This window comes from Asterias rubens, chromosome 19, assembly GCF_902459465.1.
Source record: "Asterias rubens chromosome 19, eAstRub1.3, whole genome shotgun sequence".
NCBI lineage: Eukaryota > Metazoa > Echinodermata > Asteroidea > Forcipulatida > Asteriidae > Asterias > Asterias rubens.
This window is the reverse complement of record NC_047080.1, coordinates 7,926,029-7,952,797: the sequence shown is the minus strand read 5'-3', so window position 1 is coordinate 7,952,797 and position 26,769 is coordinate 7,926,029. Positions and strand designations below refer to the sequence as shown.

The 26,769-nt window shown below is 39.3% G+C and overlaps 1 protein-coding gene across 1 annotated transcript in view; it reads left to right on the top strand.

Annotated features, from left to right (window-relative positions):
- Positions 1–26,769, top strand: part of LOC117302967 (laminin subunit gamma-1-like) — a 50,484-nt gene that overhangs the window by 9,620 nt on the left and 14,095 nt on the right. Inside the window, exons 4-19 of the mRNA XM_033786971.1 lie at positions 7,967–8,155; positions 8,908–9,025; positions 12,843–12,950; positions 14,206–14,342; positions 14,588–14,710; positions 15,381–15,570; positions 16,560–16,672; positions 17,018–17,248; positions 17,677–17,862; positions 18,191–18,320; positions 18,989–19,101; positions 19,554–19,844; positions 20,683–20,820; positions 21,312–21,509; positions 24,363–24,491; positions 24,672–24,849. Coding sequence (XP_033642862.1) covers positions 7,967–8,155; positions 8,908–9,025; positions 12,843–12,950; positions 14,206–14,342; positions 14,588–14,710; positions 15,381–15,570; positions 16,560–16,672; positions 17,018–17,248; positions 17,677–17,862; positions 18,191–18,320; positions 18,989–19,101; positions 19,554–19,844; positions 20,683–20,820; positions 21,312–21,509; positions 24,363–24,491; positions 24,672–24,849 — 2,572 coding nt within the window. The remainder of the gene's footprint in view (positions 1–7,966; positions 8,156–8,907; positions 9,026–12,842; positions 12,951–14,205; positions 14,343–14,587; positions 14,711–15,380; positions 15,571–16,559; positions 16,673–17,017; positions 17,249–17,676; positions 17,863–18,190; positions 18,321–18,988; positions 19,102–19,553; positions 19,845–20,682; positions 20,821–21,311; positions 21,510–24,362; positions 24,492–24,671; positions 24,850–26,769) is intronic.

Sequence of the window (26,769 nt, the reverse complement as noted above, 5' to 3'; positions counted from 1 at the left end):
AGTTGTGTGCTTTCAGATGCTTGATTTCAAGACTTCAAATTCTAAATCTGAGGTCTCTGAATTAAATCCTTGGAAAATTACTTCTTACTCAATAAAAACGTTACTTCAGAAGGAGCCGTTTCTCACAATGTTTAATACTATCAACCTCTCCCCATTACACGTTACCAAGTCATGTTTTATGCTTTTAAATATTTTGAGTAATTACCAATCGTGTCCTCTGCCTTTAAACCAAGTATCAAACCCAATCATTGAAGGTAGGATTTCAGCTGATTTGTCCCAAAAATTTTGATTTAAAGTTTGATTAGCTGATTGAATGAATGAAAAGTGATGTCGTTGTCCCATTCAGTAACGCTTCAACACTGTTGACTTGAGATATTGGCCTACACACTGAACTGTAAATTAATTTTGATTTAAAGTTTGAATAGCTTTTTTATTTAGATTCCAGAAAGTTAAAAGCTTTATTTTGTTAAGGCATTGAATTAAACTTTAAAAAAAGAACAAATAATTCTACCAATGAAAAGTGGTAGTTAATTAAAAACTAAAAATGAATTATTGTTGATATTCTCATATCTAATATCTTTCAGCCTTGTACAAACAATTTTGCTCAAATACACACTGTACCCATTGTGAACGCGCGAACTGTAGAATGAGGTGCATGCTGGTCTAGCTAGTGATCAGACTTGAGTATTTGGTCTATAAGGTCTATGTGCATCCACAAATATGCTAAAATGTTTTTCATTTTGAATCTGCATCATCTGTCAAAATTCATTCCTTCATAAAAAAGGAATATTTGATAAAATGTTGTATGTTTTTTTAATGTGGATGTTTTCAATTGACTACTGTTGATGTTTAAACCTTACCACAATGCTTGCCACATCTTTGGAAAGCAATAAATTGCTGGCCTTCAACTTCACCAAAGCCATAAAATACCCACACTCTGTGGCTGGCCCTAAAATTTCTGTTAAAATTCCCAGATTCCAAGGACCATTCCTCCCCCATCTTTTGTGGTTTGGGTATTTTTTACAACCTGGCAAGACTGCCTCAAGTATCCACTGCCTCTTTAGGTTTTCCCTCATGATAAGTTGTATTTTAAAGGCCACTATATTGGACACCTTGTTTATACCTAAAATAACAATCCTGTCAAAATTTGGACTCATTGCAGTTGCAAGAAAATAATGAAAGAAAAAACACCCTTTCCCACAAATTTGTTGCCGCTTTCAGATGCATAAAAAAGGCTTCAGGCCTGAAGAGTTTTATTTGAGTGAGAAATTACCTCTTTCTCAAAAACTACGTTACTTCAGACGGAGCCGTTTCTCACTATGTTTTATACTATCAACAGCTCTCCATTGCTCGTTACCAAGTAAGTTTTTATGCTTACAATTATTTTGTGTAATTACCAATAGTGTCCAGTGCCTTTAAACGTGCTTAAAATTACCAGTTTCCAAGGACCATTCCTCCCATCCCCATCTTTTGTGGTTTGGGTATTTTTTACAACCTGGCAAGACTGCATCAAGTATCCACTACCTTCTCAGGTTCCCCCTCAAGGTGATTCGTATTTTAATGGATCCCTAACTTAAAATACACAGGACTTTAGTCTGAATTATTTGTAGACTGTAAATCCCAAATAAAAAGGTTGGTTTCTCTCTTAATGCAACCATTCAAAGACATGAGGGTGTTTTTCCATCAAATTAACTTCCTATTGCTGCAGGTAAAAAGAGGGCTTTGTCATGTTTGTACAAACAAACTACTTCAATTCGTTTGACATTGTGTGTCACAGTCCAACAGCGCCTTGAATAATCAGTTGAAAAATACCCAAACCATTTCAAATACCTCCATCAGTTTATAAGACTCTTAAGAATATTTTAGTCTCTTGGTCCAGAAAGAATTGATTGCAAAAAAACTATTGATAAGTTTTTCTTTTGTAAATGTAAATACTTCAGGGCTCAAATTTAGGGAAAAAAATCCACAAAACTGCAGGGGTTATTAGCTCAAAAGTTTGACTGGACCAGAGAATGTGTTAAAAGACCAGGGGTCGATTTCACAAAGAGTTGGGAATATGACAAGTCATAGAAGAGCTCAAATTTAGGGAAAAAATCCACAAAACTGCAGGGGTTATTAGCTCAAAAGTTTGACTGGACCAGAGAATGTGTTAAAAGACCAGGGGTCGATTTCACAAAGAGTTGGGAATATGACAAGTCATAGAAGAAATTAAAAACCTAAGGCTAGTCCTAAGTTGGGACGAGTAGCTTGTCCTAACTCGAGATAAGACTAGTCTTAACTCTTTGTGAAATCCACCCCTGAATCAAAATGAGAAGAAAACACTTTCATCACAATCAACATGTACACAGGTTCAGTGCACATTTTTTTAGGGAGCAACAAAGAGATGATCTAATTTTTCTAATGGGTAATCAACATAATCAAGTATCTGTGATTTTGTTGTTTTTGAATATCGGCAAAAATGTGCATATCGCCCCAAATGGGGAGAACTTTTGTTCTACCCTGTCTCTAGTCTAATGCAGGCATGTGAGACTTCCTTATTTCAGCTGATTTCCTTTTTTTTGTTTTGATTTTCATCTTTTTTTCCCTTCACTTTCTTTGTACAAAAGTGTAGGAAATATATCTTTTCTCCTTGTCTTATTGCCCGGTTTTCTCTTTTCTTCTTCTTTCATGGATAGTTATACACAGGCCTGCTATTGTAATTTGCATTGATCCTGTGTATTGATCGTGGGCATTGATCCATCCTCCATGGTATAAAAGGTACAACCTTTCTTTATGGTCGTTTCTGTTTTTTATAGTTCTGTGAGGGGTCAATGACCCTAGAACTTGTGACTGCTCATATAGTAATCGATAAAGCCAATCAGACTTTCTCCAATCAAACTGTCTGTCATATATTTAATGTTACACTGGTGGTGGTTTAATGCTATAATGCAGACCAATCTGTGGTGATAATAATATCTTGAAGGACTCTTACTAGCAGAGCATACAAAGCCACATTATTATATAGGATCCTGTCCATACAATTTACATGTAGGATCTACCCTAGTACAGAGAGCCCATAGTTATGGAGTGAGATCATAACTAGGGTCGTTACTAATAACTGGATCCTTGGACTGATCAAAGAGAGGGTGTGTACACTGGACCATCACTGCACCTGTGTCCCTGGAGCTCTGAAACAGTACCCCCATGCCAGAGTTTCCCCAATTATCACATGAAAGTGTTGGCTTCATGCGGTGTATGCTGCCAGATGATAGCTTTTACAGATGAGTCAGGAGGAACCAAGTAACCAGATACCATTCTAACGCTGGATTGATATGCAGGAATTGATCAACAGAAATTTTCTGCAAGTTTAGGAAACAGTTCATCTGCAAATAAAAGTTGGTGAGAGTTTTTGATTTTTTTTTTTGAAAAGAAAGGAAATGACCTGAAACCCACCTACCGAGTCACAGCTGAGGAGAAGAAAAGGACCATCGACCGTCGGAGCGAGTCATCCGTGCTGAACCCAGGTGTTTCCCACCAGGCTGCTCTCTCTCTCTCTGCTCTGTTTCTACCTCAGAGCCCCAGTCCATCCTGTGTTTGGAGCATTACCACCTTCAAGTTACCGTTCTGGCCTAGTGCCAAGGTTTACGCTCACTAGCCATCAATTAGCTTATAGGCATCTGGTATGGCCGGCAGGCAGCGTAAACCAATGGAAGTTGCGGCAACAGAATAACAGTAGCAAGCATCATTACCTGGTGCCCTACAGCCAGCTCAAACTTTCCTCCCTACTGGACTGTGAATTAATCTGTTGGCAAACCACAAGTCTTTCCCAAATTGGGTTGTTGTTTTTCTGCTGACTGACGACTACTGCTGAACTTGTCTGAGAAGTTTCCCCTGTTTTATCATCAGCACAAGGGTCTGCTCGAGTTCTCTGAGTTTGGATTTATTTTGTAACTATTTCTTGTGACTGAACATGGAGATACAACACAGCATCGCTTTGATCACCTTAGTCATTCTTCAGTGTGTCTCACTGGTGAGTGGATACTGGTTCTGGGACGGTACACAATGGCAAGGTACATCTTCTTTTTAAGATATTTCTATTCCGATTCGGCTGAATTATTTATTTATTTATTTATTTATTTATTTATTTATTTGTTTATTTGTTTCGGTTTAAAACACAACACGGTGTCGGTAGCATTACATGGGAACACTAAAATGTCATGTTTACAAAATTGAAAAATTCTACAAAAGACATGCACAATCTGGACCAGCCAGATGTTAGGATAAAAGGTTTACAATACATCAGTATACATGAAATCGGTTAAAGCATGGTTAAAGGCACTCGACACTATTGGTAATTACTCAAAATAATGTAAGCATAAAAAGTTACTTTGGTAACAAGCAATGGAGAGCTGTTGATAGTATAAAACATTGTGAGAAACTGCTCCCTCTGGAGTAATGTAGTTTTCGAGAAAGAAGTAATTTTCCACAAAATTTATTTTGAGACCTCATAATAAGATTTTGAGGTCCCGAAATCAAGCATCTGAAAGCACACAAGGGCGACAAGGGTGTTTTTTCTTCCATTATTATCTTGCAACTTCACAACCAAAATTGCCTTGGTTCAATATTTTTGCATGCTCAGTGTTAGTTGCGATAACGTAACCCCCCTGCCGATGACGGAGCCAGAGGGTTACTAAGCTTATCCGAGTGAAAAGGGCGAAATAGTTTTGAGCAAATCTGTTGACTAGCTGTCGAAATTGTACGTTTTTAATCATTTCGCCCTGCACAGATTGCGGCGATTCGAAACCCTCGGCTATGCCGTCGGCAGGAGGGTTGGTTATCGCAACTAGCTCAGTGTGCAACATCCAAATTGCTTGATTTGTTGGTTTACATTGACTCTTTGAGTTGAATGTTATCTGAAAAATTTAGATGATGCTGAAATGTTATTTTACTTTAAACATGGAGAAATGCTATAAAACTTAAAAGGAGTTGCGAAAGTTGTAGGCTTTAGTAAATTAATTGTATTTTTCAGAAAATAATCTCTTTTATCTCTTGACATGGTTTAAGCACTCTAAATTGATTGGCTTTACTGTACAAGTAGTCACAAGCTCTAGAGTCATTGAACCTTCATAGAGCTATTTAAAAAAAGGAAATGTTCAATAAAGGAAAGGTTGTACCTTTTATACCATGGAGGAAGAATCAATACACAGGATCAATACATTAGAGACAGGGTTGAACCAGGGTTGCTCCCCCATTTCAGCCGATATGCATATTTTGGCCGGTATTCAAAAACAACAAATTAAAGATGGTATAAAACATTGTGAGAAACAGCTCCCTCTGAAGTGACGTAGTTTTCGAGAAAGAAGTAATTTTCCACGAATTTGATTTCGAGACCTCAAGTTTAGAATTTGAGGTCTCGAAATCAAGCATCAGCTTACCGTAAGCACAGAATCGGCGCTTACGGAAGCAGGGAATTCTGTGCTTACGGCAAGCATATTTCACGGGTAAGTGGTGAATTTTGGCTTCTGCGCGTGCGTACTCCACTTTACCATGCATTCTACGCTTACAAGGCTAGCACAGAAATTCGGCGCTTGCACGTAAGGGGGGAATCCCGATCGTAAGCGCAGAATTCGGCGGTAAGCAGAGCCATGAAATTGGGCCCTGTAGGGCGGATGAAGGGTTAGGTTTATCATATATTGTGACTAACTCTAAATAAAAAGGGTCTTTTCCCTTCCACCATGTTCAGTGTAAACTTAAAAGTAACTTACATCTGGGGGAATCATTATCTGAATATTTGATAAGGAGAACTTTTCAATTTTTTAATTTTAATTTTGACAAAAAGATGGCCCAATTTGCAGGCTACTGTCTTTTATTGATCGTTTTTGTTAAATTTATTCCGGTAAAACCACAATCGCCGAAGCAAACAGTTCTAAACAGACTAAAAATAGACCCTCCCCAAAAGACAAACATTTTAAACAGACTATCTGTAATTTCTAGTCTATTTTTTGTGATTTGTATATATTCTTTTGAAAGACATTTGCGTACCAGGCACAAGTTAGTTCCACACTCAGTCTAGATGCTGACGATGAACCTGCCTTGGCCTTTTACATTAGACATTAGTGCAATGTATTTATTTTTCTGTAATCTTCCCAGATGGTTTTCCCATTTTCAATACATCTGCTCTCAACATTTGGTCAACGGAGTATTTAGATTGTTTTGCATGCGTCACCTTTCGGTTTGTCACATCTTGTATTGATGATGGTAGAGATTTGCTTCATCTCCTGTGAAAAACCTTTAAGTGCCAACTTCTTGTTTCCTATATAGATCCATTCCCATAACATTGAGGTGAACATTTTGTCCACTAAAGGCACTTGACACTATTGGTGATTACTCAAAATAATTGTTAGCATAAAAACTTACCTGGTAATGAGCAATGGAGAGCTGTTGCTAGACTAGTATAAAACATTGTGAGAACTGGCTCCCTCTGAAGTAACATATTTTTTGAGAAAGAGGTAATTTCTCACTCAAAATAATAATCGGCTTCAGCTGAAGCCTTTTATAAGGGAATGGAAAATGGAAAAACCCGCCTGTGTTTCGGCACGTTTCGCCATGACATGACATGTGTTTAAAATAAATCCGTAATTCTAGATATCAAGAATTGATATTGTTTTAATGTTTTCTCAAAAAGTAAAGCATTTCATGGAATAATATTTCAAGAGAAGTCTTTCACCATTACCTTCTGTAAACCCTGTAAGTTATTTGTAAAGCTGTGAACTTTTAATTTTGTTTCTGTTCCAAAAGTGTCCAATGGCTAAGCAGGAACCCCCATGATACCAGAATTTGTTGCCAGATACCACCGCAGACTTTGTTTCTATAGTTTGTATCTTACAGGAAATGCCAATGGTCAAACCTCATCCCTTTCAAAACCAAGAACACAGACCAGCCATTGTCTGTGAGTCTCCAATGTATGCCACATTTAACCACACAGTTTTTACTTAATTCAGGACCCCCCCCCCAGGCCTCTTAATGTCAACTCAGATTTATTATAGGGCCCTTGTAAAATAGGTTGTTAGTAGGGGCTTGCCTGTAACAAAAATGGTACAGTAGTAAACAATCTTGTGAGTGGATATAAATGTGGTAAAAAAATAAATACAAATAAAAATCACAATCGAATCTAAAATCAAATAATTACACTTTATTTTGGACCGGATATGAAGTATCCTGTTTGTAATTAGGATCTGCTTCAGTGAGAATTGCATAACAATTGATTTAAAAACAGCTTTGCGATGGGTCACCGCAGTCTGTTGTGACTTTGTTTTTCATTTGGAAAACCGTAATCGTCCTGCAAACTCCCTCAAAATTATACTAGGGAAGTTGTCTGCGATTGAAGGATTTGGGACTGTAGGCCTAGTCCCAGACTGGAGGACTTTGAATTGTAGGCCCAAAAGTAACAATTTCTTATCACTTGGCCAGGTATACAAGCATATATCCAGAGTTTTTCCTTATAATACACTGGCCAAATGCCAGTTAAAATACCAAGGACCTCTCAGAATTCTCTGTCAACAGTTTTGTTTCTTACGGATTGAGACATTTTCCAAGAACTGTGGGGATGAGTTGCAAAAAGATGTTTGAAATTAAAGCCCAAAAATTTATGCTTTCTGCATTTTACTCCATTGAATGATGAAACAGTTTCGGGAGAGTTGACATATCTGGAAGAACTAGCGAGCAGGACCTGTTATTTAGGTTGTCATTCCACCAGTTCGCCAGCTTTTTCACTTGTCCTCATTTTAAGATTTATTTCAATATTGTCATTATGGCATGGGGCTTGTATTTTGAACTAATATGAAGTGTAGCTATATGACTTCAGCAATAAACTAGCCAGTAGGACTAGTTAGACAGAACTTTGACCGGCTTTAACTGTCATTTGGCCAGCAGACCACGGCTAAGGTAAACCATTGTCAATATTGGATTTGTCTCTTCTCGTCAACAGCGTGTAACTGCAATGGTCGCTCCAACCGTTGCACCTTTGATCAGGACCTATACGATCGCACAGGGCATGGTGGAAACTGCCTGGACTGTGAAGGAAACACTGCAGGGCATAGCTGCGAACGTTGCAAAGACAACTACTACCAGAGGTCTGTGGATGACGTGTGCCAGCCGTGCAACTGTGACCCAGTCGGTAAGTAATGAAAACCTCATCTCATCTCATCAGACGGGTATGCTTCGTTTTTGAAAAGGCAAGGGCACCAAGGCATTTGTTTTCTCCTTGGTAAAGGGCGCCATCCTATGAGGAAACTGTGAATTTCTACTCTCAAGGGCATCAAGGCAATAACCGGGGGGGGGGCATGGAGGCAATCGCCTTCATTGCCTTCCTGAAGTATCAGGCCTGTCAGCTCACCCTGCAGCTTGTGAACTTATCAAAAATTATTTGGGGTTGATTGAAGGAAATCTGCTAGAGTGGTACTAGAACATGCGACTTCTAAACTAACGTGATGCCACTATACCAACTGTCAAGCCCTTATGTTGGCTGCTCCCTATTTTGCCAAAGTTTTTGTTCAGGAGTGCCAGTCAGAAGCCATTCAACCTGTTGGCCTAAATGTTGTATCACTAGGGACCCCACCCAAGTGTATGATAAAACATGGGAAGAGGAAGCTTTTGGTTTCAAATATCAAGTAATAAATCACAAGGGAAAACTGACTAAGTGAAAAAGCACAATCAAGGAGCTAAACTGAATAGAACTATCAAACTAAAAAAATTGCTGAGCAGTAAATAATTTTGCTAAGCAGAAACTGGTGACTTCCCAAAATGTAATGCCATGTGTGTAGGTCTGCATGTAACTGGTTCAAGTTGGGTAAGCTATCTTTTCAGTTCTACATAGTGTGTTTTTGTTCATCCTTGTTAAGACGTTAATCGATTGGTCCCCACTTTCAGGTTCATTGAATCTCCAATGTGACAGCTATGGTCAGTGCGTCTGCAAGACTGGAGTTACCGGTGAAAAGTGTAACCAGTGCCTGCCAGACTACTTCAACTTTGATGTCATTGGTTGCACGTAAGTCTCTTCATTAAGACGAAAATATAGGATTAAGCATTTTAATGTAGGGTGTCGTGGCCGAGCGGATAAGAGCACCGAACTCAAGCTCTGTTCAGCAGAGTGTGGGTTCGAATCCTGGTCGTGACACTTGTGTCCCTAAGCAAGACACTTAACTATAATTGCGTCTCTCCACCCAGGGGTAAATGGGTACCTGTGAGGGCAGAGATGGTTCTTGTGATTGATTTAGCCGAGTAGCGCATATTAATGTTGCACAGGCTGCATACTCCCCACCAGGGAGCTAAGATGGTTTAAGGAGTGAATTACGGCCCAGTGACCAGGGGTAATAATGTGAAGTGCTTTGGGACGCCCTCCGTGTGTGAAAAGCGCTATATAAAAACAGGTTATTATTATTATTATTATTAATAATCAAAATATTGGTTTGTTCCAATCTTAAAACCAAAAATAGTAAGTGGCCTGACGTTTTGACCCTAGCAGAGAATTCTCTAAGGCTATAAAGTGACAAGAGATTTAGCCTTTAAGGAAGACTCTGCTTCTGCTATGTTCAAAGCGTCAGGCATTTTTTACTACTTAAATGGTGTGTCGTGGATGGGAGGATATTACGTTAGTAATTACTTCAAAAGTTAATGACCATTAAAAACTTACTTTGTCAGAAGCACTGCAAATGTTAACAATGTACAACCTTTTGAGAAACGATTCCCTTCAAAGGAATGCGGTTTTAGAGAGAGAGATTCAAAAACATTTCAATCTGAGAAACGCTTCTGCATGAAACGTTTATCAGATTGCGTATTCTAATTACAGGTTCAATACAATTTACAATCAAATGATTCCAAAGCCAAAGGTATACTTTGCCTCTGGCCTCTGAAGACAGACATCAGAAAGTACAGTATTCCGAAGTACCCTTCGTTATTTGACATGAATGCTCTCTTTTGGAAAGAAAACCTTTAACTCATTGTTCGACAGCCAGAAACCCTGTCCCCAGTGCACTTGCTTTCAGAAGTAAAGACTTGCAAAGTACCACCTGGAGTATAACCTCTCTAAATAAGTCCAATTAAATTTGACCCAATATAGACCCCCCCTCAACCCCTTGGGACTGTCTGGCTGTATGGGCAGATAATATTTCAAAATTCACTTTTAAAAGAAAGGGACAGCTCTCCCCAGTGACCAATAAAGAACAATTCCAGCGAAACCAATACAAAATTTTGTGACATTGGCAAACTAGACTTTTGAGACAGTCTCTTGATTTTTTTTTTTCCCTTTTGGATGCTGGACTCACACTCGAATAATTTGTGTTTGGGCTGAATATTTGAAGAGTCTCTTGACTTGTGTGTGCTATGGCCCTTTTCGAAACCACGGCTTCGGCTTTGGATTTGGCTTCAGGCTCCAACCTCTCGTCTGAAATACGAAGTGCGTATTCCCAAAGCACGGGCAATATTCAAAACAACCGCGGGGCCAAGGTAGCCTGAGCCAAATCCAAAGCAGAAGCCGTGGTTTCGAAAAGGGCTTTTGACTCGCCTTTCTCAGTCCTTGAGTGTTTGTCTGCTTTTGATATTTTGGATTTAATGATTTTGAGGTTTTAGAATAGACTTGCCACTCGGTCTCTTGACTTTGCTTTAAAGACACTAGACAGCTTTTGTAATTGACTTTGCTTTAAAGACACTAGACACCTTTGGTAATTGTCAAAGACCAGTCTTCTCACTTGGTGTATCTCAACATATGCATAAAATAACAAACCTGTGAAAATTTGAGCTCAATTGGTCTTCGAAGTTGCGAGAGAATAATTGAAGAAAAAACACCCTTGTTGCACAAGTTGTGTGCTTTCAGATGCTTGATTTTGAGACCTCAAAATCTAATTCTGAGGTCTCAAAATCAATTTCAAATAGTGAGAAATTGCTTCTTTTTCGAACTATTACAATGTTTTATACAATCAACAGCTTTCCATTACTCATTACCAAGTAAGGGTTTATGCTAATAATTATTTTGAGTAATCACCAATAGTGTCCAGTGCCTTTATACTGTGACTACTCAGACAGTCTCTAGTAGATGATCTGTGTGCTGGTTGAGATTCCAGATGGGCAGTGCGATCTTTTTGCAATATGTCAGACTCTTGGTATCTTGTGCCATGTTGCATGACCTTTTGTAAATATTTCTAGGGTTCCTTTCCATGTCACTATGGCTTCATTTTGACTCCAGCTTCAGTTTAGGTTACATACATGTAGACTGTGCAAGTCTCACGTTCATAGAAAAAAGGAAATTAACAAACATTATAAACTAATATTTTATATGTGAAAAATTCCTGTTATAATAAGTACAAATAAATACAATTTCACTTTCACAGAATCCAAAATAATGTTTATGCATTATCAATTTCTTTGTCTTAAAGTCAGTCCTTGTACTATTGTCTTACTTTTTCCCAAGGACCAAATATCATGCCTAAAATTAGCTCTTGTACTTTAAAAACAATTATCATTGTGCCTGATTATCACAACGAAGTTACAAAATAAGTTGGGGTTGAGAATAGAATTTTGTTTTACAAGAATTGGTGTAAATTTATCTCTGTTCAGCCCCAATATATTTATTTAAAAAAAATATAAGTCTCTTAAAGTGTAAAGTACTTTTTCCTAACAAAAAACACAATGTCCACAGATTTACATAAACTTACACAGTTTGAGGATTATGATAGTAGAAAGCTTCCCTTGAAAGTTTACTTACTGAGGTGCTGTAGTTTTTGAGAAATGAGTAAAAGATATAATGTTCGTCTCAGTTTTAGCATGTAAAAACGTATTAACCAGTTGTGCTATGGTTTTTGGTATACCATAACTGGTTAAGGGGATTTTACATGCTAAAATAATTTTGGTCTCATGAGACCAAAATTATTTTGTAACTTGTTTTACTCATTTCTCAAAAATTACACAACCTTAGTTAGTAATATTTGAAGAGAAGCTTTCCACTTTCATTATCTTCAAACCCTGTAAGTTAAATCTGTGGACATTTTGAAAAAGTACCGAATCCTTTAACCCATGATTTGCCGTTTGCTCGATACCAGAGTGTAATAGTACAGTAGCAAATACTGTGGTTACAGTTTCATTTATTTATCTACCAGTTCGCTTGACATGTGCGGTTGACATCATGTTTTATTAGGCACCCCATAGGTCAGGTACTGTAAGCACCATCCAGATGTTTTGACAGAAATATCACTGGAGAAAAAAAAAAATAAATAAACCTGGCTGCCTCTCCCCCATAAACACACTCTGTCGCAATTTGTTTGGGGCTGGTCTTCCAATTAGGTGTAGTTCCAGGAAGTGCATCAGGGCCTGTAAGCATCAAAACTTGCTTAGCACATAAACACTATTGGTAATTACTCAAAATTATTTTTAGTATAAAAAACTTACTTGGTAGTGAGCAGTCAAGAGCTGTTGATATAAAACACTGTGAATTAGCATAGTTTTTGAGAAAGAAGTAATTTCTCACTAAAATTGAATTTAATTTGAGACCTCAGCTGAGGTCTCGAACACAAGGCATCTGAAAGCACATACATGTAACTTGTGCGACAAGGGTATTTTTTTTCTTCCATTATTCTCTCGCAACTTTGAAGACCAATCGAGTCATAATTTTCACAGGTTTGTTATTGTATGCATGTTGATCATACACACCAAGTGAGAATACTGGTCTTTGACAACTACCAAAGGTGTCCACTGGCTTAAAGCAGCTCTGTAAAGTTGGGCCACTGGGTGAACTTTCGTTCAACACAACATTTTGCTTGAATCTTATACTCTACATCTTTTTGACACGTTGAATATTGACTTTTTATGTACAGGAGCTGTGCTTGTAATGAAGCCGGTAGCGCCGATAACAACCCAGTCTGTGATACTAACTCCGGCAGTTGTGAGTGTAAGGTCAATGTAGAAGGTCGCAGGTGTGACAGGTAAGTTGCTGCCCCGACATCCCCCCCCCCCCCCCCCAACCCTCTCCCACCCCAACTCACTCTGGTAGTTGTAGAAGGTCGCAGGTGTGCAGGTAAGTTGTGCCCCCACTCCAGCCCAGCCCCCCCCCCCCCCCCCACCCAACTAACCCTGGTAGTTGTAGAAGGTCGCAGGTGTGACAGGTAAATTGTGTCCCACACCCCCACCCCAACCCTCCCATGGTATGACTTACCATCAACTGTTCAAGAAGTGTTTGTTTGTAGAGACCTCAACCTCATTATATCTCTAAACATAATAGCTGGTGATGAGAGGTACTGTTGGGGGTCCAAGTTCTTTTCCTGTTTTTGTATTAAAAAAAAAAGGCTTAGTCATTTCAAAATCTACTCCGGCCTGACAGCAGTAAAATAAATAGGAAGACAAGTTCTCAAAAGAACATAATCTACACTGTAGATATACGCATGGTGTTACAGCAAATTTAATAATACTTTGATACCTTACCATATGCCTCAAAACTAAAAACATCTACATACATTTTGGGAGTTTAGTAAAATAAAATAAAAATTCATTTGTAAAATTTCTATCTACATGTATGTCTACATTAGAAAAATGTAATTCAAAATATGGCATGACAGAGACAAGCAGTCTAGTAAACAAGACTCACCTACTAGCAGCGAAGTTATGACACTTGTGTCCTTTAAAGAAAACACTTGGCTATAATTGCTTCTCTGCACCAAGGAGTAAACTGGAACTTATGAGGGCAGAGATGGTTCAAGATTGTGATTGGTTTAGCTGAGTGTGCTACATATTGGGCAGCACAGGCTGTATATACCCTTATTATGCTGCCTCCATCTTGGTCATGTTCCTCATATCGAACAACAATAATGAATGCTAATAATCATTTTGCAAATAGGAACCAGACTGTTTTGTTCTTCCAGCCTTCGGTTTGGTAACATTGATATCAATGGGAGAAATTCAAGATGGCTGCACCATGATGAAGATCTATACTCCTTCGGGAGCTGAGATGGTTTAGGGAATGAAATAATTGGCCCTGGCAACGATGTTCATGAGGGTCAAGATTCTCGGATACCGACTCTACAGAAAATATACTTGGTACTTTTCTGTTTTGGTTGAATTGTCCATTGTTTAATCACAGGCCAATGACTGAAATAGTTATTGGTTACAGCCACATAATTGCACCCGAGGGGTTGGTTACGAACTCAGTCATTATTAATTGGCCTTCTCATCCATTCCACACAGCTGTAAATCAGGCTACTTCAATCTCCAGGATGACGACCCTTTTGGATGCATGTCTTGCTTTTGCCACGGCCATTCACCAGACTGCACATCAGCCCCTGGGTACGAGTACGCCAACTTGCAGAGTAAATTTAACATCGGTAAGTACTTCAGAGTAAACCAAAACAGTAACAAGAAAATTTGAGATCATCATTTAACTTAAAACCTCCCCCCACCCCCACACTATCAAGGGAGAATGATTGACTTCCCCTTTGAAGTTGGAATGCATATGTCTTATCTTAAATGCACTGGACACTATTGGTAGTTACTACAAATAATTGTTAGCATAACAACTTATCTGATAACGAGCAATTGAAGGTTCATATTTGTTTTTTTCTCTTTGCAGGTCCAGAGGATTGGATATCTCAGGGGCGCTACAACGAGGAGGGAATATTGGTGTTTAACGGCATCCGTAGAGACATTGGTATTGCGTCTACTAACGACCGTCCCTTCTACTTCATTGCTCCAGGTCAGATTTATATTTATATTTATTTCATTGCTCGGTAGATAAAAAGTACAATAATACACATGAATTAGGTAAAAACTTTCAAAGATACAGCAATGAGCAATTAAAATACATAAGAAGACGTGGCAGAGCTCCGTGTCAAGTGCTATGCAACTGCTTGGAGTTGATGCAAGGGACGCAACTGCGTCTGCTTGGAGTCGATGCAAGGGACGTGACGGACAGGGCCAAGTGGAGGAGAGCCATAGGGAGAAAGCAGGCCAACCCAGAACATACTGGACAACGACCTTAAAACCGACATAATGATGATGTTGAGGAAGGAAAAAGACCAGTTAAAGTTTGTTTCCTTCATGGGTTAAAGCAATGTACATGTACGTTGGACTAAAGTGGTCACAAAGTGGATACGCACGAGACTTGCTTGTTCTATTTCATAAAGCCTGTAAGAACAAAAACTTGCTACGTGTAGAAACATCGTGCTTAACAGAACTGCTTACCAGCCAAAATTACAAAAAGTTTAACTGGGGCCCTGCGAATTTTTTGCTGAGCAAAGAAATTTGCTAAGCAACTTTTTGAAATTGGACCCAGTATTTGGCCAGCAGATAAGTATTAAAAGAAAATACTGTCGATGGATTCTGATGGATTCATGATAAATGTCTTATGATGTTGCCTTTTGTAGATAAGTACCTCGGTGATAGGAGATTGAGCTATGGCCAGGAGATGACGTTCCAGTTGCGTCACATCGGTGGTGACCCCAGCCTGACGGTAGAAGACGTTATCTTGATGGGAAGTGGACTGACCATCTCAGCCCCAATCATCGCTCAGGATAACCCCACCCCTGGAGTCATCCCACAGAAGTACACCTTCAGGTTGGTGCTCGATTAAAATTTAATCATCTCCTGTCGATGACTAGAGCAAGCTCGTCGAAACGTTGAGTCCCATTAAGAACTCTCTCAGCGGTAGTGAAGTCAGTAACGAGAAGTCCCCTCGATCCACTAAGCGAAAGAAGTCACTCCCGGCCGATTCCTACCCTCCGTCCAAGAAGTTAATAAGCAGAAAAGTTCTTTTGAGAACTGAGAATTCTCTTGAATTCCAGAAAATCTACTCGGCAGTAGTAGAGAAGTCTCCCGAATTCCCAAACTTCTACTCCATGGTAGTAGAATATATAGCAAGACATATATTTTAAGAACTGACTCCGCGGTAGTACAGTTAATCACGATCCTATAAGCTAAAGTAGTAGTCCCAGCGTATTTTCTATACCATCGGCCCGGGTAATAGTTAGAAATCAGGACAGTTCTTTTCAGAACTGAGAAGTCTCCCAAAACCCCGAACATCTACTCCGCGGTAGTAGAATAAAGCAAGACAGTACTCTCTATGAACAAACTCTACCTGGCAAGTAGATACACACATGGTGTTACCGCAAACCAAATATATATTGATACCTCACCATGCATTGCCTCAAATCCTAGAGACATATATAGCAAGTCAGAAGTTCTTTACACTGATGAATGATAATCACTGTACACTTGGTGCTTTCCAAATCATGTAGACAAAAATCAATATGCTACTCGGTTGGATTCGAACCCACAACCACTGTTTTCTAAAGCCGGTGTCTTACCACTAGACCATCGAACATGCCCAGAGATGAGGGGCCAGTTCCAATTCTGCAATGAGTTCACATTTCTCCCTTTTAAAATAAGTTCTCCCAGGGCTTTTGTTCATGTTGAAATTAACTTAATTCTTTTACCCTCCAAGCAAAAGATTGAAAAGTCTGTTTCAAACAACAAATTACACAAATTCACAGAGTTTTGTTGAAGGAAAATTTGAAATGGCAAATTTTATTTATTTGTGTTTTTAGGTTGAGGGATGAACAGGCACTTGGGTGGGTGCAGCGACCGTCTGCGTTTGATTTCCAACGTCTACTGTCCAACCTCACTGCTATTATGATCAGAGCAACATATGGAGACAACTGTAAGTAGAATAAATGCTCTCATTGTTTGTTTAAAAATGTTTGTTGAGGTGGACCTTTAGCATTCCAAAAGTTTTCAAAAACTCGTTCACAGGATTTGTCTATTATGGGATTGAGGCAGTAGGGATCCTGCAACTTTATTGAAATGGTGCCAGGTTGCTTTGTCCCTCATTGGTTGTTGGGTCTCATATAGATTAAGATTTGTGTCTTTGGTGATGGTGTCTGGGTAGCACAATTTCCTCCTTCCGTGATTTGGATGTCTGCCAGAAGGATTCCAGACGATCAGGTTGGATTGTTATAGTCAGATGCCTTTTTTAAATCCACAACACCCCCTACTCTCATCTCAGCACAAGGCATCCTGGATGACTTTGAGCTCCCTACAGTACGCCGAGCAGTCGGCCCCGGAGCAGAGCGCGTAGACTTTGTTGAGCTCTGCCGTTGTCCAACCGGCTACATCGGTCAATTCTGCGAGTCCTGCGACGGCAAGTTCCGTCGTGATCCTCCCGGTGGTGGACCCTATGCTCAGTGTATCCCGTGCGAGTGCAACGGCCACGCTGACTACTGCGAAGAAAGCTCAGGTGAGTAATTAGGTTATTTATGCATTTATTACACATTCATCATCATAATATTCCCCAATAAGAAACCTTCAGTTTTCGATGTAGGAGAAACCACACAATGGGGCTTGAAATGGGCCATCCATTATTTAGTTATCTATTTATGTTTATTATTTTTATTTATTTAATTGTTTTGTTTTAAAAGATTATTTTAAACCCAACTTGTTTGTCAGCAATGGACAACTGCGTTGCGCACCCAAAGTAGGCATAAAGTGGAAGATAATGTTATTTTAGTGATTGGCTCACTATGAAAAGATGCCTTGTGCACCAGCTTTTTGTATCAGTGTAAACTTGTCTGTGGGAAGTGTCAGCAATTACATATGTTTTGTACCTCTTTGTTAGCTTCCAATTTGTTTTATCCAATAATTATACTATTATTTAAAATTTTATAGGCATCTGTATTTGCCGTGACAACACCGTTGGTGATCAGTGCGAGAGCTGCGCACCTGGTTTCTATGGCGACGCTTCAAGCGGGACCCAAGATGACTGCCGGCCATGTCCGTGCCCGGGAGGCAGTGAGTGTATGGAGATGGACAATGGAGATGTCATGTGTACCAACTGCCCCATGGGATATGTTGGTGAGTCACCCTAAACCTTTTCCTGACAATGCCACATTTATCCTTCAACCTTATAGAACGGCTTGGCCAATTAATCTCAAGCTCTTATGACTGGGTTGTTAGAGTGCAGGTTCGAGTCCCGGGCTTTATAAGACTTTATTTCCAGTACGCGCTTATCCTCCAATCAGATGCTCGAGCTGGAGTGTGATATCAGACGATAACCTACTCCCAGTTTATTAAATTGCCTCGTTGGTTATGGGACGCAGAAGCGTTATAATTTTCCGTATTCCACTCGCGCTTGTGTGATAACTTATAATATTTGATTATAATTCTGTTTTGACTTCTTCAGGTAATCGTTGTGAGTTTTGTGCGGACGGTTTCTACGGTGACCCACAGGGACGTTATGGTCCACCCACTGCATGTACTCCATGCCAGTGTAGCGGTAACATTGACTTAAACGCCGTCGGAAACTGCGACAGGTAAAAAGCTACTCTTAGTTGAAGGTCTTGTAAATGAGTTCCTGAACCACCATTAATTATAAATCTTGATCTTCAGCATTATTCAATGCGCCAGATTGTTGAACAAGTGAGGGCGCTCTCGAAGATATTTGTATCACTTCTGGGGATATATTCATTCATACCCAAAACAGTTATTAAAGACTAAAACACATTACCACCACAGACATCATATCATTCACGAACAATAAGACCTTTAAAGGAACCCTTATACACATGTAATCCACCTCTGAAGCAACTTAAAACTACGGCACAACAAAAGTGACCGACCGGCTATAAAAATTGTGCAGGTCAAATCACGCTTACCCCCAAAAATTGATAAAAATACTGTTGAGAGAGCCCTCACACGGTCAAAATATGGCGCATTGGATTCAATCATTGCAAATGTTGTGTGAAAATAAAACCATCAAAATCCATCAAAATCCATCAAAATCCATCAAAATTCAACAAAATCCATCAAAATCCAACAAAATCCATCAAAATCCAGCAAAATCCATCAAAAACCAACAAAATCCATCAAAATCCAGCAAAATCCATCAAAAACCAACAAAATCCATCAAAATCCAACAAAATCCATCAAAATCCATCATATTCCATCAGAATCAATCAAAATCCATGTACTTTACTTGCAGAGTAACAGGAGAGTGTCTGAAGTGTATCTACAACACCGGCGGTACCTACTGTGAAAACTGCCTCGCTGGGTTCTTTGGAGATGCCTTGGGTCTACCCAAGGGACAATGCAGACGTAAGTTTGGAAATTTAACTAAGGCACTGGACACTGTTGATAATTACTCAAAATAATTGTTAGCATCAAACCATCAAACGAGTTACCACTATCTCAATTTTCAATAGTCTTCTCCAAACAGATCTGCTCCATTCATCATATACAAAATTATTATTTTGTTCCTCTGAGTGCTTAGAGTTTTTCTTTTGGACGTGTTGGGCGCTATATAAATGCAGTTGTTCGTATTATTATTATTAATAAAACTTCCTTGGTAACGTGCAATGGAGAGCTGTTGATAGTATAAAACATTGTGAGAAACAGCTTCATCTGAAGTAACGTATTTTTTTACTCCTCAATACTTTGTTTAAAAAAATTATGATTTTGTATTGCCTTAAAAATTTGCAAAATTAAGTATATGGGGTGTCGTGGCCGATACGAGCGCTACTAATACTTAATATTCCTTCTCTACTCAGGCTGTGATTGCAACCCAACTGGCTCCTTTGGCATCGAATGCAACCAAGTCAACGGCCAGTGCGAGTGTCTCCCGTTTGTCATCGGGCGTGAGTGCGACGAGTGCGACCTTGGGTATTGGGACATCCGGAGCGGCCGAGGTTGTCAGCCGTGTAATTGTGACTTCACCGGCTCCACCAGTGCCCAGTGTGAAGGGGAGTCTGGCCAGTGTCCGTGCTTGAATGGGGTGGGTGGGCCGTACTGTAACCAGTGCGAGTATGACAGTTTCGGATTCTCTTCATCAGGGTGCCAGTGTAAGTACCCAAATTACAAGTCATTTGGTGTTGAACAAAGAAAAATTGACTAGAGTGGGATGGGAACCAACAACATCTGGATTAACAACTATCCAGCCCTGTGTTTGCGGTGTCCCTATTTTGTCGATGGGAAATGTTTTTTCTTCCATTATTATGTCGCAACTTCGACGACCAATTGAGTTCAAATTTTCACAGGTTTGTTATTTTGTGCATATGTTATGATACAGAAGAGTGAGAAGACTGGTCTTTGACAATTACCAAAGGTGTCCAGTGTCTTTAAAGGCACTGGACACCTTTAGTATTTGTCAAAGACCAATATTCTCACTCGTTGTATCCCAACATATGCATAAAATAACTAATCTGTGAATTTTTTTGACTCAATTGGTCATCGAAGTTGCAAGAGAATGACGAAAGAAAAAAACATCCTTTTTGCACAAATTTGTGTGCTTTCAGATGCCTAAAAAAAGGCTTGAGGCCAGCCGTCAATTTCACAAAACTTTCCTAATCTTAGGACTTAGGACGAGTCCCAACCCTGCACTGTAGCATGCAGACCTTAAGATTAGTTACTCGTCCTAACTCGAGATAAGACGAGTCCTTACTCTTTGTGAAATCGACAGCTGAAGTCTTTTAATATATGACTGAGAATTTTCCTCTTTCTCAAAAACTACATTACTTCAGGGGGAACAGTTTCTCACAATGTTTTATGCTCTCCCTTGCTCATTACCAGATAAGTTTCTATGCTAACAATTTTTCACCAATAGTGTCCACTAATCACCAATAGTGTCCACTGCCTTTAAACTTGCGTTGTTTATCACCACTCCTTTCTTTCTTCTTGCAGCTTGTTCTTGTGATCGTCAGGGATCAGCCGATTTGAACTGCACTAATGACGGTGTCTGTGTCTGTAAAGACGGTGTAATCGGAGATAAGTGTAACCAATGTAGAGAGAATCACTACAACATTGCCCTAGGCTGCATCGGTAAGTCATGGCAACCAGACCAGGGCCTAATATCATAGAGCTGCTTAAGGATTGGGCTTCTTTTTGTACTACAAAACACAATGTTCACAGATTTACATTAAACTTACGCAGTTTGAAGATAATGATAGAAAAAGGCTTCCCTTAAAATGTTACTTGCTTAGGTGAAGCAGTTTTTGAGAAATGAGTAAAACAATGTCGCAAAGATACGTTTACATGCTAAAATAATTGTTGTGACTTGTTTTACTCATTTCCTTTTATTTTGCAAGCTAACACGGTCGGCCTGTCTGTTGTAGCAGAATGCACTACCTTCCCAATTTTGTACAAAGCAATTATAGTTAAATGCCTTGCTCAAGGGCACTTGTAAGTGTCATGACCGGGATTCGAACCCACACTCTGCTGCTGGCAACACCAGAGCTTGGGTTGGGTGAACTTGACCACTCGGCCACGATACTCCCCCACCATCTCATATTGTTTATTGTCTTCTTCTCCAGCCTGCCCCGCCTGTTACAACTTGGTCCAAGATCGAGTCAACGATCACCGGGAGGATCTGAGGAAGCTGGCTGACCTTATCAACAATGCCACCAACATCCCATCAGGTACGCCATTGAATGACAAGGATTTTGAGAAGAAACTAGCCCAGCTAGAAGAGGATCTGGACGAGACCATCGTTGCAGCAAAGAGTGCTGAAGGTATGACGTAATACTGGCCCTTTACAGGGTGTCTAAAAAAAACCTAAACAACTTTTGAAATGGCTGCCGAATAAAAAATATATGATTCTCTGGGAAAAATTTGATGTGTATGGATAGCTTATGGAGTCAAATTTCATGTGACACAAAAAAAGTTTGAAACTAATTCATGCTTGGGTGAACACTGGTATGAAAATTAGGTTGCGCAGGAATTAGCTCCGAAGGACTTACCTTTCACAAATTGGAAGGCTAATTCCTGCGCAACCTAATTTTCATGCCCTTTACAAAAGTGAGCAGTGCTCACCAAAGCATGAATTATTTTCGAACTTTTTGGTGTCATATGAAAGTTGAATCCATAAGCTATCCATACACCTTAACATTTCCCCCCCGAATCATATACTTTTTTATTCGGCAGCCATTTCAAAAGTGTTTTTTTTTTTTTTTAGACACACGGTATCTTCCTCTGTGCTGTACACAGATATAGAGTCCTAAGCATTAGGGTCCGTTTCTGGGGCGAACCTTTTTTCAAAGCTTCATTACTCAAATATTACCTGCAAGAAGCCACTAATTTCAACACTCAAAACAGGACTTTTTAAACGTTGGGAGCTGCATTAGTTCATGAAAATGACGGATTTGTAAAGGAATATATGACGACCAAAACCCACCGCAGAGAAATGTATGCTGCCATGGAATGTGAATCTGTTGAAATTCGTGTCTGAAAATTTTCCGCCCCCGAAATTGACCCTGATATCCAGGGCGGTCACTGGTAGTATATTAGGAAAGTGTAAGGCCGCCAGGGCTAGATGCAATAATCATAATGTAAGAACTTAGCATTGCTTATTGTAGTTAAAGCCATTGGACCCTTTCGGTTCAGAAATAAAAAAAAAAGTTCACAGATTTACAAATAACTTACAGGGTTTACAGAAGGCAATGGTGAAAGACTTCTCTAGAAATATTATTCCATGAAATGCTTTACTTTTTGAGAAAACAGCAAAACAATATAAATTCTCGTTAACGAGAATTACAGATTTATTTGAAACACATGTCATGACACGGCGAAACGCGCGGAAACAAGGGTGGGTTTTTCCGTTGTTTTCTCCCGACTCCGGTGACCGATTGAGCGTAAATTTTCACAGGTTTGTTATTTGATATAGAAGTTGTGGTACACAAAGTGTGGGCCTTGGACAACACTGTTTACCGAAAGGGTCCAATGGCTTTAAGTCAGACCATTTCTAGAGAATGCAGATATAGTGTGGCAGCCCGGTATTACCACTAAGCAATCTAACGACTTGAAACAGATTAACAAAAGGGTTTGTAGAATGATTTTGGGCCGGCAGTATACCTCTTATAATGATGCTCTTGTTACTGGCGGACTTGACTGCCTGGGAGGAGGAGAAATCATTGTGAGCATTTTGCAATCAGTCTTATTAATAACTCCCGTTTAAAGGCAGTGGACACTATTGGTAATTACTTAAAATAGTTATTAGCATAAAACCTTTCTTGGCGACGAGTAATGGGGAGATGTTGATAGTATAAAACATTGTGAGAAACGGCTCCCTCTGAAGTGCCATAGTTTTCGAGAAAGAAGTAATTTTCCACGAATTTGATTTCGAGCCCTCAGATTTAGAACTTGAGGTCTCGAAATCAACCATCTAAACGCACACAACTTCATGTGACAAGGGTGTTTTTTCCTTTCATTATTATCTCGCAAGTCCGATGACCGATTGAGCTCAAATTTTCACAGGTTTAATATTTTATGCATATGTTGAGATACACCAACTGTGATGGCTAGTCTTTGACAATTACCAATATTGTCTACTGCCTTTAAAATCTCTTTTCCCCGGACCAGAGAGAATGTTCATGGTAGGAATACCCGCAACTCCAAACATTATTCCACTCTTTCAATGAGAACCACCCATTTCCAAACTAGTCCGGTCCCTTATTTTATTAACATTTTAAATAATTTTTTTTTTTTATTTAGTTGATGTATTGATATATATTTCTTTATTCTAAATATCATTCTCTGTAACAGTCACATGCAATGTAGGCCCTTGGGCCACGATTTGTGGTAAAAAAAAAAAAAAAAAAAAAATATATATAGGAACAACAATAATACTAAGTTATTATATAGTGCTTTACCACACCCCTAGTGGCGTATCAAAGTGCTCAGTATTTTTTCCTGCAAGGTATGTGGAGCTGGATTTTGAAGTATGAGACCTTTTCCTTTATAGCATCATGTAATGGTTAACAAAATGCTGTGGCGCAATATGCTGCAGGTCAAACCAGGAATTTCGGGCAACCCCTTCTCTTTAATATAATAATAATAATGGAAACTTTTAAAGCACCGTTATCTGGCGCAATGGGCACTCATGGAGCTGTTGTACAAAACACAACCAATAATCAATGAAAAAAGCATCACATAATTAGAAAATAGAGTTAACGAAATGCTTCTTTATGTAGATGAGTCTTTAAACTGTTGTTGAATATGCCAAGTGAGTTTAAAAGTTTCACAGTTTCGATCGGGAGTTCCCAAGCCTTGGTGCTGCGCTCTAAAAACTTCTCTCCGCCATCGATGATTTGTCAGGTTTTTTTCTGAAGGAGTTTGTGTTTGAAGATCGTAGGCCACGACATTCTGGGGTGTTTATCTGCACAAGATCATTTAAATAAGCTTCGGGCATTAACCTTGTAAGATCTTGAAAATAATGAGGCACAGTTGATATTTAACTCTTAGTTGGATGGGGAGCCAGTGCAAATCAGCTAGCACTGGTGTGTGATGTGGTCTGTGTTCTTAGTGTAAGCTTAGTGTAAATCTTTAAAAAGATGATAAGGTTTGATAATGCTTTGACGTCTCCACAGCTCAAGACTCTAGGTTGGCCAGGCAGTATGGGGACCTGACAGACAACTTGAACGCTCTCAAAGACCAGCTCAATTTCATCCTTGAAAACATCAACTCTGCAGAAGGAGACTCTGCCGATAGCAGTGAAGGTAAAAACCGTCCCTTAAGCCCCCATCACACCCTACACGTTCTCCTCCTGAAAATTGTTTTGATACGAAATTGCAGTACTTGGATCATACTAAGAACGTGCCAGACCTGGTGTGGTTGGGCGTTATTTGGTTTATTCATATGATTCCAATATTCCATCATCTACCCTTTCTCATTTACAGAGGTTGCCGGAGCATTTGTTGTCATCGATCGCATCAAGCAGCTTCTTGAAGAGGCCCAGCGTAAGCTGGACGAGGGATGGATGTTCCTTCACAATCAGAATGAAACAGCCAGGAACAAATCTGAACAAGTCCTGGAGATGCAGCGTCTAGCCCAACAAGCCAGGGAGCTTTCCTCAGGGTAAATCCACCTTCAGTCTGTTTTGTCACCACAAACTTTTCCATATCCGATTCCCACCATGCTAAGTTTCAAATGCTACAAGTCTAGTTCGTTTTTCCCCCTTCACTCGCCAGAAACACTCCCCCTTAACACTAGCCTGGCGTACATTGTAATAATAATAATAATAATAATAATAATAATAATAATAAGACTTGTAATGCGCACATATCCACCCTGCTGGGTGTTCAAGGCACAGTAAAACCAAAAACAAAACAAAAACAAAACAAAAACAAAACATAACACAAAGAAAAACAGACACAACAAAATTAGTCATTGAAAACCTGTGACATAAGATAAGTTTTGAGAAGAGACTTGAATTTTGCAGTACAAAGACAAGATCGAAGATTAAGTGGTAGAGAGTTCCAGATGCGTGGCGCGGCTGAAGAAAAAGAGAGTCTAGTAGAAACTGCTACGGGCTAGTAAACACAACCTCTCAACTTGCCCTGTGGGCTATTAAAAACTGCACATCCTACTTGCTTCAAGTTATCATATTTCTTCCATTCAGATGTGAATAATACGTTTTTTAAATGGGCTAATTTGATGTAACTTTATTTGCCTATTATACTGGTTATGATTGCTGCCATTAATGCATCAGAAAGATACATTTTTGACAATACATGTTTAAAATCAGGGCTACTACAACGTCTTGGGGCAAGTTAAACCCAAAGTTTATTGCGCTGGTTTTATTAAATGAGCTGGTTTGTGAATATTGCACTCTCAAGGGGGTCATGCCAGAACTGGAGGACTCACTAAAAAATCCACAAAGATTTTGGTTAAAGACACTGGACACTATTGGTAATTATCAAGGACCAGTCTTCTCACTTGGTGTATCTCAACATATGCATAAAATAACAAACCTGTGAAAATTCGAACTCAATCGGTCGTTCAAGTTGCGAGATAATAATGAAAGAACACCCTTGTCACACGAAGTTGTGTGCTTTCAGATGCTTGATTTTGAGACCTCAAATTCTAATTCTGAGGTCTCGAAATCAAATTCGTGGAACATTGCTTCTTTCTCGAAAACCACGTTACTTCAGAGGGAGCCATTTCTCACAGTGTTTAATACTATCAACTTCTCCCCATTACTCGTTATCAAGTAAGGTTTTATGCTGAAAAATACTTTGATTAATTACCAACAGTGTCCACTGCCTTTAAAATCAATGTTCTGCATCCTGATTTTTTTTTTTTTACAAACATGTCAATCTCAAACATGTTAATCTCCTGCTTATTTATCAAAACTTGTTACCATCATTCCCCTAATCGGACTTTATGATCATCTCAACTCAACAGTAATTGCTTACCACAACTACAAGAGCTTCTTCCATTTTTTATGGCCGCAGATCATTTTCTTACCCCGCACCTTTTCTTCGGAATAGTCTTCCTGTACATATTCGCTAGGCTAGTTCTTTACACTGTTTTAGGTCTCTGCTTATTTGTAATGGGAGACTTTCTGGGACGATAGAGGGCAGCAGACTTACCGGGTAAATCCATTGTTCTCAGAATTATGCGCATGTTCAGAACTACGTAAACAATGGAAATTTACCCGGTATGTCTGCTGCCACCTAGCGTTGGAAAGTCTCCTATTGTATCTTTCACTCATTGTATATTTCATTGTTCTCTTTATGCGCTTTACAAATGTCTTTATTATTCACCAATCTAATCCGCATCATCAGTACTTAAGCTGTATACAGAGTCCAGCTTACTCCAGAAGACGATCAGAGCATACTGATCAAAAGGTCGAGCTGAAACTAACGGTTCTTTTCAGAGCCACCCCAACTCATTTAGAGATTATCATTACATCATGTTCCCACAAACATACTTATCGTATTTCCACCATGCAAAGTTTGAAATCCTACTTAATCCTCTATATTATTATTATTA